This window comes from Cannabis sativa, chromosome 2 (genome assembly GCF_029168945.1).
Source record: "Cannabis sativa cultivar Pink pepper isolate KNU-18-1 chromosome 2, ASM2916894v1, whole genome shotgun sequence".
Classification (NCBI taxonomy): Eukaryota; Viridiplantae; Streptophyta; class Magnoliopsida; order Rosales; family Cannabaceae; genus Cannabis; species Cannabis sativa.
In genome coordinates, this window is record NC_083602.1 from 41,612,647 (window position 1) to 41,631,305 (window position 18,659).

Consider the following 18,659-nt stretch of genomic DNA (forward strand, 5'->3'; position numbering starts at 1 on the left):
ACTTGGTAAATTCGGTTCGACTTATTGGAAGCTCGGTTATATAGACCCATGGTCCCCATACTAGTTGAGACCATACTGCTTGTAAGACTCAGTTAATTGATTTTAATTAATCAATTATAATTCTAAAAGTTAGACTATGTCTACTCTATGAATTCTCACAGTTTAAGGATGAAATCGTAAAGAAAAGGGTTTCTAGGTTTAATTATTAATTAAGATACTTTGTATGTCTAATTAATAATTATTTTAAATGACAATATTATTTAATAATCTACTTTAGTTATTAAATAATTAGTTTTGGCATTTAAATGATTAGAATTGGAAAAATGGCATTTTTGGAGAAATAGAAATAAAATTGAGGAAACTGCAAAATCCAAGTGAGGCCCATTTCCCTCTATGGCCGGCCACTCCCTTTGCTTGTTTCCTAATTATTATTTTCAATTTTAATTGCCATGTAATTGCTAATCAAAGCCTAGCAAAAATAGGAAAGTGGTGGATCACACTAAATAAGGCAGTTAATCAATTACACAGTAAAAGAGGAAACTGTTTTATTTGGAAAGTTGTGCTCTCCCTTCTCCCTATATAAAGCAACCCTTGTTCTCTTCTCTTGTATGCTATAAGCCACGAAATTAAGAGAGAAAAATAGAGAGAAAATTTCGAAATCCTTGTGAGATGAGTAGTGCCCACACACATCAAGTGGTATCTCAATCATAGTATGTAAGACTATGGAAATTATGCATCAAAGAAGGAGAAAAGAAGATCCAGGTTCAGATCTTGGTGATGCTCTGCTACAGAAAGGAATCAAGGGCTAGAGATCTGAACGGAAGGAGTCATATTATTCCGCTGCACCCACTGTAAGGTTTTCTAACTTTATATGTGTTTATTTTCATTGTTTTAGAATTCATATTAGGTTGTTAATCCAACATACTTGTTAGTAAATCTAGATCCTGGTAAAATAATTTCCAACAGTATCCTGCTAAAAGTCTTAGGAGGGAGGACAGAGGCATGAGAGACCCATCTGTCTCCCTTCGATCTGGCATCTAAAATCACGGGCTCAAAAGACTAAATTAAAACATGATCCAAGCCCAACATTGAAGGCCGATCGAGCCTATTCAAAGGTTCCTCATTGTCGTCATAGCTACCCAAAGAGTCGGTTAGAGAGGACATACAAGTTTTGTATCTCATTCTCCTGATCGGTGCAGCCTCCTCAACTTTAGACTCAGTATCAGGACTTTGAGCCCCTTGGTCAACCTCAGGCACTTCTGCCTAGTCAACCTCTAGATTTACATCAACATTGGGCTGAGTAGCCTCCTCTACAACTCTGACACAACCCCTTGTTGCCACGCTGACGATATGGAGATCACATGGCAGTGTTCTACGACATGTCTATTTCGTTCTGGCCATGATCACACGGGATAACAAGAGGACCTATGCGGCTGTCACCTCCTTAATCCAACACTCACAATCACCTGCATAGAAGAGACAAGAGGAGGTGAACAACCTGACAAAGCTACGAACACATTCTAGTCAACAGTACTCAAGGGTACCTTCCAGGTAAATCATAATGTGAAAGGCTAATTATTAGCCAAGTACCGTCTTAAGTATATTTACTTAGGCAATTAGTGAGTCCTCCTAAGCTGTGCACGCAACTATAATGGACTCACTACCAAGTCTCATACAGAGTTCCCAAGGGGAACCACGTATAAGACTACAGTTTTATATGCCTTCAAGGCCATCACAAGACCTTAGCCGAGGTCAATAGAGGATAAAAAACTAGCTGCCCGCTTGGAACCTTGGCCTTGGTAGGCTAGGGTTCCCAAGCCTTAGAGACTGATCAGGTCCCATGACCAAAACAAGGGCCGACCAAGAACCCTATCTCTAGGCATAGGCCGGTCAGCCTATAGGGTATACCCCTTGGCCGGCCATACCCCATGGTGGCCACCCTTGACCGACCAAGTCTTAAACAAGACCTCCTTAGCTGGCCAGGAGGTGTACGAATCGAAGAATGTGATTTTTCAAGAACTCAAACACGTTCTTCGTGTTCTTCACAACTCAAAGAGCCAAGAGTCACAACGAAAGTCAGATTCATATCTTTTTTGTCTAGAAATCACATATTACATATCCTAAGACTACCATGCAGATTAAAATACCAAAAAGATTACAATCTAATATGGGAATCAAAAGACATTCAAAGCAAAGAACAATGTTCATGCATTCATGGTAAAATCAACTAAATCAATTTAATGGCGGGAATAAGAAAGCTTACCCACAACTAGAAACCATTGATGAAGAATATGGGAAGCTTGGATCGTCAAAACGGTGCAAAAATCTTGGGAGAATGATGCTATGTGGGTTTGACCCTTTAGAGAGAAGGAGGAGCTTCTTCAAAAGTTACTTTCTAGTTAGAGAGTGAAAAGTGAAAAGTGAAGAGAGTTTTCCCCCAAAAGCACTTAAATAGTATCTGTAGGACCACTTTTTCACTTGCCACACATACTCAATAAAGAGACATGGAAAAGCAGTTAGTTTACTGCAACAAGTGAGATCAGACACTCTAGAGCAAAGCATTTCAAAAGGCTAAAAATGTAGCAACTTCTATTTGGCAAAGGCTACATCAGTTCTAACTTAAACTGGTAAGTCCATATCCATGCAAACGTTTGCACAAGGACTTAGGGGCAAATGCTATCCTAATTTTTGCTCACATGATGTGGCATGCTTATGTGGAAAAAATTAGTGCCATGTGGCAATATAACTCACCAACAAGAAGGTCAAGTCACTGCCTTAGCCAACGGGGAACCCGACACTTAAATGGGACGATAAGTGACAAACCACCCACCTCAAGAGGGCTAGTTGACCACCCTTGCCCAGCCCTATGGCCGACCAGCCTCTGGACAACACAAGGCTGGCCAGCTTGCTCCCTCCAAGTACCTGATCGGCTAGGACTAGACCTGGGAGGATCTTGTGCACAGTTTTACACATGGACTGCGAGTTGGGCTACGAATTGGTCCTTAACAGCCTAATAAAGTAGCTGAAAAATATCTATGTTTAAGATAATTTTAGTCTTTTGTATTTAAGCAATATAATATGTAAATATTTACTTATTTTATTGGTAAATTAGGGTTTAAGCTCTCCTATATAAAGAGCTTTAATACAACTCTAGAAAACCTAAGTTCTAAGTGATAAGTCTCATTCAAGCCGTCAAGCTCTAAGTCTGATAATACTCTCTCTCTACCATTCACATGCCCACTATAACATCTCTCAAAACTTGAAATTTGCTTTCTTTTGATTCCTACTTTGTAACCTTAAGAGAGTTATATCAAATCTCACATATAGTGATCTGAATAGTATTATCTCTTGGTATCAATACAACTAAAAGGGGAGTAGGTCATTACCTACCAACTAAGGGGGCTGAACCTCTATAAAAGTCTTTGTGTTCCTTACTTTCAAGTTCTAATTGTGTAACACATGGCAAACATATGATTCATACGATCCTGCTATCGGTTGGCCTTTTTTTGAGGTCAACACTCTTTAACACCACTTGTTTGGGGGCCAGAGGCGAGGGAATCGACCTCCTCCATAACATTATCTAATGTAGTTTTCTTGCTTGTATTCTTTTGGGTATTCACCATGGTCGAAGTGATGCAACAACTAGCAAACTTTTCTTAGCTCTCAATGAAAGCACCAAAATATTTACTGAGATTTTTGAAAATTAATTAATTAGAGCTTAAGAAAAATATAAAAAATAAATAATAGACAAATAATTTTTTACGTGGGTCGGGTGATGACAATCCCTAGTCCACGACTCTGTTGTATTGGCCTTACTAGCCAATGTTAAGTGTTACAAATGTTTATAGAATGAATATGAACTCTGTATTGCTCTCGTTCCTTTTGAAGAAGAAGAAGCTTATAGGAGTTTTGGTAGAGGTTCTGTAAGTAAGAATTATTCACCCTTTGTATATAAAAAATGAGGGTATTTATAGGCATACATGTGGGTAAGGGCATACCCTTTACCCACCTAGGGTTTCATACTCTACACCCTGCAAGGGTTGGTACTACAACAGGACGATCTGGCCATTAGTTGGTAAAAAGCTTCGCCATCGTGTGGCGTACAGTTGCAGTGAAGGATTTTATGCAAACCGGGACACGTGTCTCTCAAAGGTTTCTCCTTTGCAAAACTCTCTAAACAGGCCGTTGGGCAAAAGGCATGTCCAGAGGTGCGTACGGGCACTACCATGGCCTGACATGGGGGACAAGATCTGATCTTGTGTCAGAAAAAGGTGTAACCGTCTATAGGTCGATTTCCATATGAAGCTAACCTGGCCATTCGCCTTGAGGTAGCAGTTAAGATCTAGGATCAGTCCGTGGATGTCTTTGTTGGAAATATTTTACCAGGATCTAGATTTATTACCAAGTAAGTTTTATTAACATCCTAATATGAATTCTAAAACAATGAAAATAAACACATAAGAGTTTAAGAAAACCTTACATTGGGTGCAGCGGAATATAATGACTCATTCCATTCAGATCTCTAGCCCTTGATTCCTTTATGTAGCAGAGCATTATCAAGATCTGAATCTGGATCTCTTTCTCTCCTTCTTTGATGCTGATTTTCCATAGTCTTACATACTATGATTGAGGTACCACTTGATGTGTGTGGGCACTACTCTATCACTCAAGGGAATTTCGAAATTAGAAGAGAAGAAAAGAGAGAGAAGGGGCGGGTTCGCTTTTCTCTGAAGGAAACAATGTGCAAAGTTATGAGTTTCCTGAAGCCAACACTTTCTATATATAGAATGCCTTCTAGGTTTAGGTTAGAATTGTATGGCATTAAAATAATGAAAAAATAAATGGTAAAAACCTATGCATAGTGGGCGCCCAGAATAGGAAATTGGGCCTCACTTTGCAACTTTCCATTTTGTTATTTTTCATTCCCATTTTCTAAAAAATGCCAATTTTCCAATTTAACCTTTAAATGCCAATTCTAATTATTTAATAACTTAAAAATAATTATTAAATAATATTATCATTTAATATATTTATTAATTTAGACATATAAAGTATCTTAATTAATAAATAAACCTAGAATCTCTTTTCTTTACAATTTCGCCCTTGCTTAGTGAAAATTCATAAAGTAGACATAGTCTAACTTAAGAATTATAATTGATTAATTAAAATCAATTAACTGAGTCTTACAAGTAGTATGGTCTCAACTAGTATGGGGACCACGAGTCTATATAACCGAGCTTCCAATAAGTCGAACCGAATTTACCAAGTAAATTCCTGTTGGAAATTATTTTACCAGGATCTTAGATCTACTCACAAGTATGTTGATTAACACCCTAAATATGAACTTTCTAAAACGATGAAATAAACACATATAAAGTTTAGGAAACCTTACATTGGGTGCAGCGGAATATAATGACTCCTTCCGTTCAGATATCTAGCCCTTGATTCCTTTTTGTAGCAGAGCATTATCAATATCTGAACCTGGATCTCTTTCTCTGATTCTTTAGTGCTGAAACTCCTTCTTGCTGAAAGTCTTTCTTCACGATCTTCCTCACTATGATTGAGGTATCACTTGCTGTGTGTGGGCACTATTCTTACACTAAGAATTTTGAAATTTCAATGAAGAAGAAAGAGGAGAAGAGGTCGGCCAAAGATAGGGAGAGAGAGAGGCTCAGTTTTTTTTGAATCAGAAGTGTAATTTTCCTAAAGTCTTCACTATCTATTTATAGCATTCCACTAGGGTTAGGTTTGAATTATTTGGCATTAAAATAATGAAAATATCAGTTTAAATTCCCTACAAAAGTGGCCGGCCATACATAGTGGATTTGGGCCTCACTTTTTACAATTTTGCAGTTTTATCTTTTCTGCATCTGATTTTCTCAAAAATGCCAATTTTCTAATTCAACCATTTAAATGCCAATTCTAACTATTTAATAACTATAAATAAGTATTAAATAATATTGTCATTTATCATATTTATTAATTGAACCATACAAAGTATCATAATTAACAAATATGCCCCTAAAACTCTTTCTTTACAATTTCGCCCTTACTTAGTGAAAAATTCACAAATAGACATAGTCTAATTTGAGAATTATAATTGATTAATCAAAACCAATTATATGAGTCTTACAAGCAATATTATCTCAACTAGTGCCCGGACCATGGGTCTATATAACCGAGCTTCCAATAAGTAGATCAAGAATTTATTACTAAAATTCACTAACTTATTAATTCTTCGTTGAATCCACGCATAGAACTTAGAATTGCACTCTCAGTTATATAGAATGCTCTATATGTTCCACCATATAGACACATCATTAGTTATCCATTGTTATAATCCTAATTTGATAAATGATCCTCTATATGAATGATCTACACTGTAAAGGGATTAGATTACCGTTACACCCTACAATGTATTTAATCCTTAAAACACTTAACCCCATATAAATGATATTTCAGCTTCTGTGAAATGAGATCTCCGCCATTTATTTTCATTTGGTCAAGCTCGAAGGAGATCATCCTTTACTTACTATTCGCCAGATAAAAGCTATAGATTCCATGTTTATGTTAGCGCTCCCACTCAATTGCACTACCGTGTTCCCAAAATGTACGTATCACCCTGACCTAAAAGTAGACTTAACTAACAAATCAAAGAACACGAATAGCCTCTTGAGATCGAGCCTAATCATAACAAGATTAAGATCATTTGATCTAGGATCAACTAGGCGATATTGACTTGAATAGATATTACGGTAAGTTTAATAAATCTAAGTCAAAGTTCAATATCAGTCCCTTCCGATGCATACTCTATGCATCCAACCCGAGCTTTACTTTAACCAATGCTATGGAAAGAACATAGCATTTCTCCAAATGCAAGTAAACTCTGTTGTAGATTATCATATCAGTAAAACCCTATGTTTGATAAATCTAGGAAACTTTATTCACATAGTCATGTTTACTTTCCAATGTGTTGACGACACAATAAACAGGATCAAGTATGTGAAAAGGGTTTCAGATGAATTCATACATTATGTAGATATAATCATGAAATAAATCATGTGAACCATGCAACATTAAATGTTATTTCTGATCTATATTAATAAGTAAATCTGATTATATTGAAATGAGTTTTATTTAGGGCATAAAACCCAACAATTCCCTAACTTATTAATTCCTTATTGAATCCACTCTTAGAACTTGGAATCGCACTCTCAGTCATATAGAACGCTCTATATGTTCCACGATATCGATACGTCATTAATTATCCATTGTTATAATCCTAATTTGATCAATGATCCTCTATATAGATGATTTACACTGTAAAGGGATTAAATTACCGTAACACCCTACAATGTATTTCATCCTTAAAACACTTAACCCTGTATAAATGATATTTCAGCTAAGTGAAATGAGTACTCCACCATTTATTTTCGTTTGGTTAAGCTCCAAGGAAATCATCCTTTACTTTCTATTCGCCAGATAGAAGCTATAGATTCCATATTTATGTTAGCGCTTCCACTCAATTGCACTACCGTGTTTCCAAAATGTACGTATCACCCTGACCCAAAAGTAGGCTTAACTAACAAATCAAAGAACACGAATAACACTCTTGAGATTGAACCTAATCATATCAGGATTAAGATCATTTGATCTAGGATCAACAGGTGATATTGAATTGAATAGATATTACGATAAATTCTAATATATCTAATCAAAGTTCAATATCGGTCCCTTCCGATGTATACTCCATACATCCGATACTGGTAAACTTTGCCAATGTCCTGGAAAGGACATAACACTTTTCCAAGGTGTAAGAATACCTATCGCTGATTATACCATGTCAGTCTAAATCAAGTGTTCTGAGAAATTAGGGAATAAACTTTCGAACATATAATTAAGATTATATTCCACTGTGCTGACAACACTATAATCATTAACAAATTCATATGTTCTGGACTTAAATAGAATTCATACATTATATATAATCATGAAATAAATCATGTGAACCATGCATCATAAAATGTTATTTATGATCTTTATTAATAAGTAAATTTGATTATATTGAAATGAGTTTTATTTAGGGCACAAAACCCAACAGTCTTCACTCGTAAGCTACTTACTCTAATTGTGCTCCAGGACTTCTCGGAGCTGGGGATGATTGTGGCTCTATTGTGTTCTGGAGATGCTTCTTGTGTTGTGGATGCTCTCCCCATCGGGTATCCATTAAACTCCTCCCGGATTACGAAGATGCCTCTGCGAGGAACTTTGGGAGTTATCTCTACTAATCCAAAAAGTTAGTAAATCTTTTTCTCTAATCATGCCACCTGCATCAACCTTGAAAACATGGATAACAAGCACTTTACTACATATGTAAAGTTTAGAAGATAGCGAGACTTAGCTAACTAACTGTCATAGCCTATATATAGACCTCAACATACTAAGCTCAAAATTAAGACAGCACCTAGACAGGACCTAAACCCTAAACTAAGACAGTATCTAGATGAATCTAAGTCTAGACTAGTCTAAACTGTCTTTTGTATAATCAGTCCAAGTATTTAGAGTGAATTGAGAGTTGTAAGCAGAATACATGTGTATTTGATCATGTGATTCTTATTGTGAGGTTTGATTGTAATTGGTGTTTAACATCATAGTATTCAAGAGTGTGTTGTAATTTCAAATTGTATTAGTGTTGATTCAACTCAATAAGAGTTCATTCATTTTTATAAGTCTCGAGCTAAGGGTTTGTTTTTCTTTTTCAAGTCTCATAACAGTAGAGTATTAGAGTGAAGTAATTTCACTATACTATACCATCCTTTCCTTTCCTATATAGTATATATACTTTTTGAAATATACTAATTAGGATTTTTACCCCTAAACTTTAACATGTACTAAATCATGCCCCGTGAACTTTTCTAGTCGTTAAAATTCCCCTGAACTATTTATATTGTTAGATTTAAGGACTTTCGTTTAATTTCATTCAATTTTACTATTTCAGTGATTGTTTATGTACTAAACCATGCTCTCCAGACTTTGATATTTACCAAATCATGCTCCTCAAATTTTAACATATATTAAATCATGTCTCCTGAACTTTCATCCATGTTAGACTTTTTTTACTAAAATTAGACAAAAGTCCTTAAATTTAACAATATCAATAGTTCGGGGATATTTTTAACGACTTTAAAAGTTTAAAAAACATGATTTAATACATATTAAAGTTCGAGGGATAAAATTTCTAATTAGCCTTCAAAATATTAAAGTCCTTGTTATTAAAAAGAAAAGTACCTTAGACAATTTTTTGTTGTTGATGTTGTCATTTTCTATGATGAAGTGAAAATTTCCAAAAAGTCAAAACAAACAAGATTAATTCTATGCAGCTGTCTAGAATGCCAAAATAAACAAATGGAGCTCAATTTCAAACTCTACAATACACTCATTTTTTTGGGACATGAATAATTATGGCACAGCCATCTTCCTAGTTTTATGCTCTAATACTTTTCAAGCTTCTAAAGGGAGAGACTTTGAAAGTTTCCAAACATAGTTGGGTCAACTACCGGTAGAAGACCCAAGTCTTCTTGCAAAATACCCATTTTGCCCAACAAACTTACATGTCTACCACCTTTATTTTTGCGTATTGTAAAGGGCGAAGACTATGAAATACACAGTACACACACCATTTTAAAGACTAGTTTTTCTTTTATATGAAATGAAAATAGGGTCACTTTTGTGTTATTGTAAGAAGCAATATGATTGGCCAATGAAACGTTTCAGTGGTTCCTGATTGGTCCAAACATAGAGGGAGACAAAAATGTATTTCTTTCATTGGCTTAAACACTTTTAATGGCACTAAGGGAATGTAGTCTTCATCATTAGTCATTACAAATCCAAGTTGACTACTTGACTTGGATAATCAACAACACGTAGCTATATATTCCACGAAGGGCAATACTGCAATTAAGCCAAAGAAGTACGGGCTTTCTCTTGATCCTATTTCTATAATTAGGAACCTTTCTTTATAGTCTTCACTCTTTACTCTTTAGCACCATTCCATTGCTCTCTGCCAATGGCGGACCGCTTTTGTAATATGCAATATTTGGCATTAACTCTCTCACTGCTCTTCTCTCTCTTTCAGTCTTCACTTGCGGAAATCTTTTTTGAAGAGCGATTTGATGGTACCCGTCTTCTCTTTCTTCTTTCTTTCCTTTTCTTTTTTTACTTGGATTGGTTTACTCCTTTTTTTTTTTTTGTTCTCTTCTTTTATCTTGTTGGGATAGTCAGAAAAGAAAGAACTAAAAAAAACACTATTTTTAATTTTTAACTACCTCTTTTATGATCAATTAGTAAATTTTTTCCCCCTACTTTCCTTTTAGATAATAGGTTTTTTTTTTTTTTTTTTTTTTTCACTGTCGTCTGTTTTGGCTCTTTCTATATAAGTTATTTGGTTTGTTTGGCAGTTGGTTGAAGTTCTTTTGACTTGAAAGTACTTAGATTTAACTGGGCAAGTGTTGTGTTCCTTTGTTTATCACTAAAATGTACGAAACTGTATGAAAGAGCTGAGATTTTATCACTAAGATCTTATGATTTTACTTTGTTTTGGGTTACAAAAGATGACTGGCAATCTCGCTGGGTTGAATCTGACTGGAAAAGGACAGAGGGAAAAGCTGGTTCTTTTATACACACACAGGGAAAGTGGCATGGAGACCCAGATGATAAAGGTGTTGTTTTCTCTTACTTTCTATATGAAATACAAAATGTGGTTTAGTATTAAACTATGCATATCAATTCAAGCTCAGTAATCTTTGACCTTAAAAATAGAATGAAGGCAGAACATAGGAAGTGGTTATCATAGAAGCTTAGGATGAGGTCTTTATTGTCTTAGAACACCATAGAGTCATAAGAATGATGAGCTTGATATAACTTAGTGGACAAATAGGATTCTTCCTTAATCATCATTCTTGCATAATTGTGCTTCCCAATTATTTCACTTTGTAAAAATGCGGAAGTACAACTCTTTTGGAGGGCAATTTTGCAATGACAATACTTGAGGGAGCAAAAATCTTAACTGTTATTTCTCCAGCACACCTGGTCAACTCTTCCGAGTTTTTTCAACAGTAGATTATTTCTAGCAGTTTATTTAGTTTAAGGGGAATTTCTGTTATGCTAAATAATCCAGGGGTAAATTTTTATTTGATTTAACTTGCGAAAGCCTCAAATATGTAAATGCAGTTAAATTCATTGTTACTCAAGAAAAATATGGATTTCTGGCAGGTATTCAAACATCCAGTGATGCCAAACATTTTGCCATCTCTGCCAAGATACCAGAGTTCTCCAATAAAAACAAAACATTGGTCCTACAGTATTCTGTAAGGTTTGAGCAGGAGATTGAATGTGGTGGGGGCTATATAAAGCTTCTCTCCGGATTTGTCAATCAAAAGAAATTTGGAGGGGACACCCCTTATAGGTTTGTGTGATCTTATATGGTCATTTGGGTTTGTTGAAAAGAATGTTTCTTACTCTAGTCTAATCTGTTGTTACATGTGTCAATGATCATTCATGTTGACTGTCAAATTTTATTTGTGTAGCTTAATGTTCGGACCGGATCTATGTGGCACAGACACAAAGAAGCTTCATGTTATACTATCCTACCAGGGCCAAAATTATCCCATCAAGAAAGATTTGCAGTGTGAAACTGATAAGTTGACTCATTTCTACACATTCATTCTTAGGCCTGATGCAACCTACAGTGTCCTTGTGGACAACAGAGAAAGAGACTCAGGAAGCATGTACACAGATTGGGATATTCTTCCTCCAAGAAAGATTAAAGATTTGAAAGCAAAGAAGGTGAAACGAAGAGCTTAAATACTCAAAATTTGTTCAAATTAAACTAGTTTATGATTATATTTGGCTCATGTGTTGTGCAATGGTAATACCGCTGCTCATGGTTGAGCTAGATATACACTTCAGATAGAAAATGAGGTTACTTCCATGTATTATGACCTTTGTACTCTATGATTATCATCAATCAGCAATCGGTCAATTGTAAAAAGAAATAAACCAGTTTATGGTTAGTTATCCTAAGACTGTAGTTGAAACTTGGAAATGACTTTTTTCTGTTTCTTGCAGCCTGCAGACTGGGAGGATAAAGAGTACATTGATGATCCTAACGACTTCAAACCCGAGGTTTGTAATTTCAAAGTTTCTTAATTATTTCTTTCTTATTCCAACTCATTTTACGTGTTTATAAACTATGTTTCATAAATAATACATATATTGATTTGCAGGGTTATGATTCTATTCCAAGAGAAATTCCTGACCCAAAAGCTAAAGAGGTTAGTTTCCTTTTATGGAACACTTAGTTTCAATGTGCTAATCGAACCCGAACAAGGCTGATTTGATTACTAATACTTTGGTTCTTTGTTCTTTGTTCCTTTTCACTTTCTTAATTAATTTACTACAGTCATCATGATTTGATGTGTTACTTTTTTTTCCTTTATTTGATTAGCCTGAACACTGGGATGAAGATGAGGATGGTGTATGGAAACCACCAAAGGTACCAAATCCAGCTTACAAAGGACCGTGGAAGCGCAAGGTACATCAATACTGCATTTACATCTTACCTATCATGCTTAAAGCTTTGATCTTTTCCCTCTTTTTTTTCCCCCTGCATTTACTCATTTATTTAACTTGTTTTGATATGACAGAAAATCAAGAATCCCAACTACAAAGGAAAATGGAAGGTTCCATATATTGATAATCCAGGTATATAGCAGTAAAACTAATGTGACAGACAAGAAAAGAACTTGTGCAGAAATATTCAAGGTTTTATTTTTAATATGCAGAGTTTGAAGATGACCCTGATCTGTATGTGCTTAAGCCAATCAAATATGTGGGCATTGAAGTTTGGCAGGTATGTCATACTAAACCTCAGGGTATTGTTTATTGTTAGCTTTCTGATCACTATATATTTATCGGGTTTTGGCCTTTGGATGCAGGTTAAGGCTGGTTCAGTTTTTGACAACATTTTAATCTGTGATGATCCTGAGTATGCAAAACAAGTTGTTGAGGATGTATTTGCCCATAGAGAGGTAAGTATTTGAGAAGTAATACATATTCCATACTTAAAAATTAAGGCATATGCCGTTCATCACTTTGGCCTTTTTCTGAATCTTTTAGGCTGAAAAGGATTCCTTCGAGGAAGCAGAAAAAGTGAGAAAAGCACAGGAAGAAGAGGTTCATTTCTTTACTGCTGACTAAATTTTCCTGTAGTCCTTCATTTTGGATGAACTCGAATCAATGGTGGTTTGGACCTTTCTCTGTGCAGGAAGCTCGGCGAGCTAGAGAAGAAGGCGAAAGAAGGAGACGAGAGAGGGGTCATGACCACCGAGGGCGGCGAGACAAATACAGGGACAAATATAGAAAGGTTTGTCACACCATTGGATTGAATTTGTTTTCCTTGATACCCATTAGATCAGTTTTGATTGGTTTTCCAAATTATGATCCTCATGTTCTCTTGTGCAGCGTTATGATCGCCACTGGGATGATTATCATGTAAGTGTTCATAGAAATTCCAAATTTAATTTTGTGATAGTTTCATTGAGCATTGACTTAATATGATTTACTATTCTGATTTGCAGGACGAGCTTTGATTGGTTTTGCCGCGTCTGTTTTCCAAATCGTTTCATTGCCAAAAAAATGTCTTTCATCCATTGTAGTTCACGTTTTAGATCCAGTCAAGTTTATCCATCTTGGCCAGAGCAATGATGCTTAATGTGTTTTTCTTATGCATTGCTTGCTAGATTACCTTATGGTAGCAGTATATTTTTACATAAACCAATGCTGCGATTGACAGCTATTCTTCTGTAGTAACTGTATGGGGCAAAGGCTTTTAGCCTGCGGCTTTCAATAATAATGTATTTCAGCAAAAATCGACTATTAGAGTCTTAGAGATCCAAAAAAGCTTCAATTTGCAGCTCATTTAAATGTTATGAAAATTTTCCCAAAATAGGTGCATTTACTGTTGGCATAAAACTGCCCTATTGGTAATTTAACAACTTATAAAAATTTACATAATCTCATAATGGTTTCCCACAGAAATAATGATACAAGCAGAAGTCAAGTTAAAAACCTATGAAACCTACAACTTCCCTCAGATGGAGTTGAGCTGATACTCTATCTTCTCCGCACAGCAGAAGGTGGGCCACCACGCTGGATTGCAGTGGGCTGCTGAGCTTGGCCAGCAGCCTGTTCCTCGGGCAGATTCATTGCTTGAGTTATGGCATTCATGACAATGAGTCCGAGAGGAATGAGGTACATCCACTGATAGAATATATAGAGCTCATTAAGAATTTTAAATTAAACGAACTCAATAGATTAAAATGAGGAATGCTTGAAAACTCACATATTTAGCCCAGAAAGACCTTTCTTGGGGCAGTGCAGCTTCACCCTCTCCACCCTCACCACCAAGAATGTCCTCGGTAAAAATTGGGGCCCTGGAACAATACATAACACCATTGCTAATGTTATCAACGAGAAACTAGTAACAAACATTTTTGATTGCTTAATGGGTCCTATTGGCATCAAACAACAAATACAACCTCAAATTACCAAATCTTGAGGGTACTTAACTAATTATACATTAAAGGAAAATTTCTTGCAAAGAGTGGGTAATGCAAAAATTATTTCACCTTGGTGCTTGCTCGCTGTTCTTCAAAATTGTGTGCGAGTTAAAAGTCCACTTTGAAGGCTGAAATACAGAGTAAAAAAGGTTGCAAGTGAGCTCTATGCCGCAAAATAACTGCTTCTACATTTACCAAGATCTTATTATCTATCCATTTAGGTTAGGTAGAGATATAAGAAAAGACACCATCCTTTTTCTTCATAAAGGTCTTATATTTATCTATTGTCTTTTATCAATCAACTATACCAAAATGTGTACTTACAAGTTTCAACTGTCGAGGATATGGGCATGCCCCAGGGGACCCATAAGTAACACCCAAGATATTGACACCGTCCTGCAAAAGAAGGATAATGTAAAGATTACTCAATGATCACAAAACATATATCCTTAGAAGAAAAAAAAATGGAACTTATTGCAGTGCTAGTTGGATGTTATCTATCTTTTCTGATGCACGTGAATCACGTAGCAACATGTTTTAGGCAATGAAACATAGAATCTGTTTTAATTTAGAAATTCACTAATCTAAATAAAAAAATTTCAATTTCGCACAATGTCATATGTAATGAAGAAGTTGACATGAATCTAACTGTGCCTAAACAGGAGAGAAATAAAGAGAGAATTTAGAAGACATCGGTGAGATTGAAACTTACAGTGTTGATAACAATATGCTCATCCAAGCCATCTCGTGGAAGACATCTCTGAAATACATAAATATTGTCATTAATGATATGAAGTTATAACATAACAATCATTTTAGCATGGCCAGATGGCTTGGTTGAAAAACAATCTTGCCAACAAACTGCACTTAAGTATTATAGTATACGATCAACATGCAAAACAAAGACCATCTAATAATGCAAGAGCCCTCACCGCTTTCACTGATGAAATAACAAATTCCCTCCCAGGAGGACTCAAAACATTTGATGGCAATCTTATCGTATAAAAATCATCTTCTTGCAAGAGCTTCTGAAAAGATTAGTATGAGTATGGTTAAAACTTCTTAATTAAGAAAAACCCCAAGAAAGAAAGTTCATGAGAAATTTAAATCACCGAAAACTTTTCCTTCTCCTCTGCAGAAAATGCATTCCTCGAAAATCGCAGCTTTGTTAAAGTCTGTTACAATAAAGTCAAAAATTTAACCCGACAGTCAGCCAATAGGCATTCACCTCAACGTTTTTCACTTAGTAACAAGAGAAACTCAGAAACATGGAATGGAGAGTGGATTTGAAATAAATGCTGAAAAATAAATAGTATATCGTGCAAAACGCTTACAACCTTGTGGGAACAAACAACAATTTGATGCCCACAAAAGCTGGAGCACTATAGATACAAGTAATGTTAGAAAAGAACCATTCATTTTGAGTATGAATCCTTAACAAGGATTCTGCTATTGTTTCTACTGCAAATTGGCAAATGGATCAGATATAAACAGAAGCATCCACCATTATTCATCTACAAATTCTCCTGCCGAGCAAATTGTTTAACGTTTAACTCTCTTCTGAATATTACCAAATAAGCAAAACTAAAATTCAAATCAAAATCAAAATTTTGAACTCGTTCATTAGTTTAACAATATACCCATTTCAATCATACCGAAATTCAATCAGAAACATATAATTTAAACCAAATACCTCTTACTGGTAACTTATTTTGCGTGAATTTTCTCATCAAAACAACTTGGAATGAAAAGAGCAAACACACCTGACCACCATGATTCCAAGTCTTCAATCGAGCCGTGAAGGTACCAGCGGGAGAGAAATCAGAATCCCCAAATGCGTGTTCGAGCTGGAATTGGATCTTCGAATCGGATTCTGGATCCGCAAACCTCTTCCGGGTCGATGAGGGAGGTGTGGGTGGCGTACGAACGGGATCAGGAGTCTTTGAGTAAAGCCCTCCTTCGAGGCCAAACTCATCGTCGTCGACGAGAAGCTCATCGGATTGGAAAGCCGAAGATGAAAAAGCAAAGAGAGCAATAAGGAAGAAAACCAATGGCATGAGGAGAGAGAGACCCATATTGCTCTCTGTTACTACTTTTCCTGAGACACTGAGTTCGGAGAGAGCAAGAGAGTGAAAGTTTAGGACTTTGGAGGAGTTGACCATGGGCTGTTCAACATGGGCCCACGGCCCTAGACCCGGCCCAATTAACTGTTAGCCGAAAAAGGCTTATTAGGGAGAAGTTAAAAAATATCTAAACTTTTTTTACACCTTAACTAAATTTACATCTAAATAAAATTTAATTTAAATATACCTAATTTTATGAGTATTGTACTTAAATTATCCTCACACCTTTATATAACTAAGATTTTTGAGATGTATGTGTAAGAAGTTTGGGCAAAATTTTTAATAAAAATGAATAAAGACTATCGTAAACTTAGTAGAATAATTAAAAAAAAAGTAAATATAACAGATTTTGAAAAAGAAAGTAAAAAGGAAGAAAGTGAGCATGTGTGCCCTTAAAGAGCTCTGTGGCAGTTAGTTTAATTTCTTCTTTTTAATTGTTTTAACTACCTAATATTTCATCATTATCTCTAATTTTTCCTTCCCCCGTATACCATAACCTCTTATTTTGAATTTTGACCGTTCCCTCTTTTTTCTCTTTGAATTTCTGCACTTGCATTTCCTGTATTCATGTTATTCCCCTGCTCTTGGTTATGGATCATCTTCTACATGATATGAATCATACATTAATTCTCACTGAATCTGAGAAGGAAGTTTATACACTTCTTGATGGGTTGCACAATGGCAGTTTCTCTCAATCGAGCCATGTCCTTTATGCCCTAGTTGTATCTTCACGGGACATTAACAGGAAGACTTTTCGCATTAAAATGAGTAGTTTTTAGAAAGGCCAGTACCCTGCTACGATCACAGACCATCATTCCGGACTTTTCCTTGTTTCTTTTGGTTGCCTTGGAGATCTTAAGAAAGTATTGTTGTTGGAGTCGTGGCATTTCCAAAATCATCTTATAGTCCTTTCCTCACCTACTGCACTTCAGTCGCCTACACCAGAAACCTTGTTCCTTACCCCTTTTTGGATTCAATTGCATAGGCTGCCGTTCTTGAGTAAAACTAAAGCTATGGCTGAATGGGCAGGGAACCTCCTTGGTACCTATGTAGATGTTCATGAAGACTCATTGAATGAAGGTTGGGGTCCATTTCTGCGATTTCGTGCCATTTTAGACATTTCCAAACCATTACTTCGCGGAAAAATGGTGAAGCTTAAAGACTCGCTTGATGAATTCTGGTTAGAATTTCGTTATGAACACTTACCAGAGTTCTGTTTTGAATGTGGCATCATCGGTCATCCTTTTGAATCTTGCCATAAGTTTTTGGAAGAAATTTATAATGGACATGAACCTTCCCTTGCCTATGGTCCTTCCATGATTGGATCTCCTCTTCCTGAATCTGGGTATGATCGCTACAGAACAGATTTCTTTAAGGGAGGAGCATGGCCTTTAATGACCCGACTTGCCAAGAAATCTTTTGCCAATGCTATTCCTAATCTGTCCAAGAGAACACTTCCTTTGCCTCTCAATATGACTAACAGAGAATCTGCCTCATCCACTCACTCACCCTCTCATTCGCATGTCACAACTTCATCTTTTCCATCTATTCCTATACCTCCATCTCCTGCATCATGCATTAATTCATCTGATGATGTCTCTGTAATACCATTCCCTGCCTATCTCCCCATTACACCTATGATTGCAACTTATCCACCAAATACTCTCTCTGTTCAGTCAGCATCACGTTCACCATTTGCACCTGTTACATCTCCTATTTTGCCTCCAAATCATAGCACTATTGTATCCACCAATCCGCCTGCTACTTTGCTGTCATCCTCACACAATTTGAAAGGCAAAGCTGTACTTATTTCTGAAGATGGATGTGAGAATATCAATCCTAATAAGCAATTTAAAAGACAAATTGATTCGGAATCTCTTCGAAATGTTCTCAAGCGTTGTCAATCCAATGCTATTCA

At 36.0% G+C, this 18,659-nt stretch overlaps 2 protein-coding genes across 3 annotated transcripts; one reads left to right on the forward strand and one right to left on the reverse strand.

Annotated features, from left to right (window-relative positions):
• Positions 1-9,645: 9,645 nt before the first annotated feature.
• LOC115719091 (calreticulin-3) lies at positions 9,646-13,928 on the forward strand. Of its 2 annotated transcripts, XM_030648002.2 has the most exons (14): positions 9,646-10,175; positions 10,611-10,718; positions 11,272-11,464; positions 11,586-11,844; positions 12,127-12,183; positions 12,285-12,332; positions 12,506-12,592; positions 12,705-12,762; positions 12,843-12,910; positions 12,996-13,088; positions 13,177-13,233; positions 13,325-13,423; positions 13,522-13,551; positions 13,638-13,928. In XM_030648002.2, exons 1-14 carry the CDS (start codon positions 10,067-10,069, stop codon positions 13,647-13,649), a joined length of 1,278 nt encoding a protein of 425 aa, XP_030503862.2. In that variant the 5' UTR covers positions 9,646-10,066; the 3' UTR covers positions 13,650-13,928. The 2 variants fall into 2 exon arrangements, with proteins under 2 accessions (XP_030503862.2, XP_060966502.1); XM_061110519.1 differs by having other exon boundaries at positions 9,963-10,175; positions 13,522-13,928.
• A 22-nt stretch (positions 13,929-13,950) lies between these two features.
• Positions 13,951-16,795, reverse strand: LOC115719093 (uncharacterized). Its single transcript, XM_030648007.2, has 8 exons — positions 16,382-16,795; positions 15,731-15,793; positions 15,551-15,646; positions 15,331-15,378; positions 14,943-15,014; positions 14,688-14,746; positions 14,402-14,492; positions 13,951-14,319 (listed from the first exon to the last, which is right to left on the reverse strand). Exons 1-8 carry the CDS (start codon positions 16,778-16,780, stop codon positions 14,173-14,175), a joined length of 975 nt encoding a protein of 324 aa, XP_030503867.2. The 5' UTR covers positions 16,781-16,795; the 3' UTR covers positions 13,951-14,172.
• Positions 16,796-18,659: the final 1,864 nt, after the last annotated feature.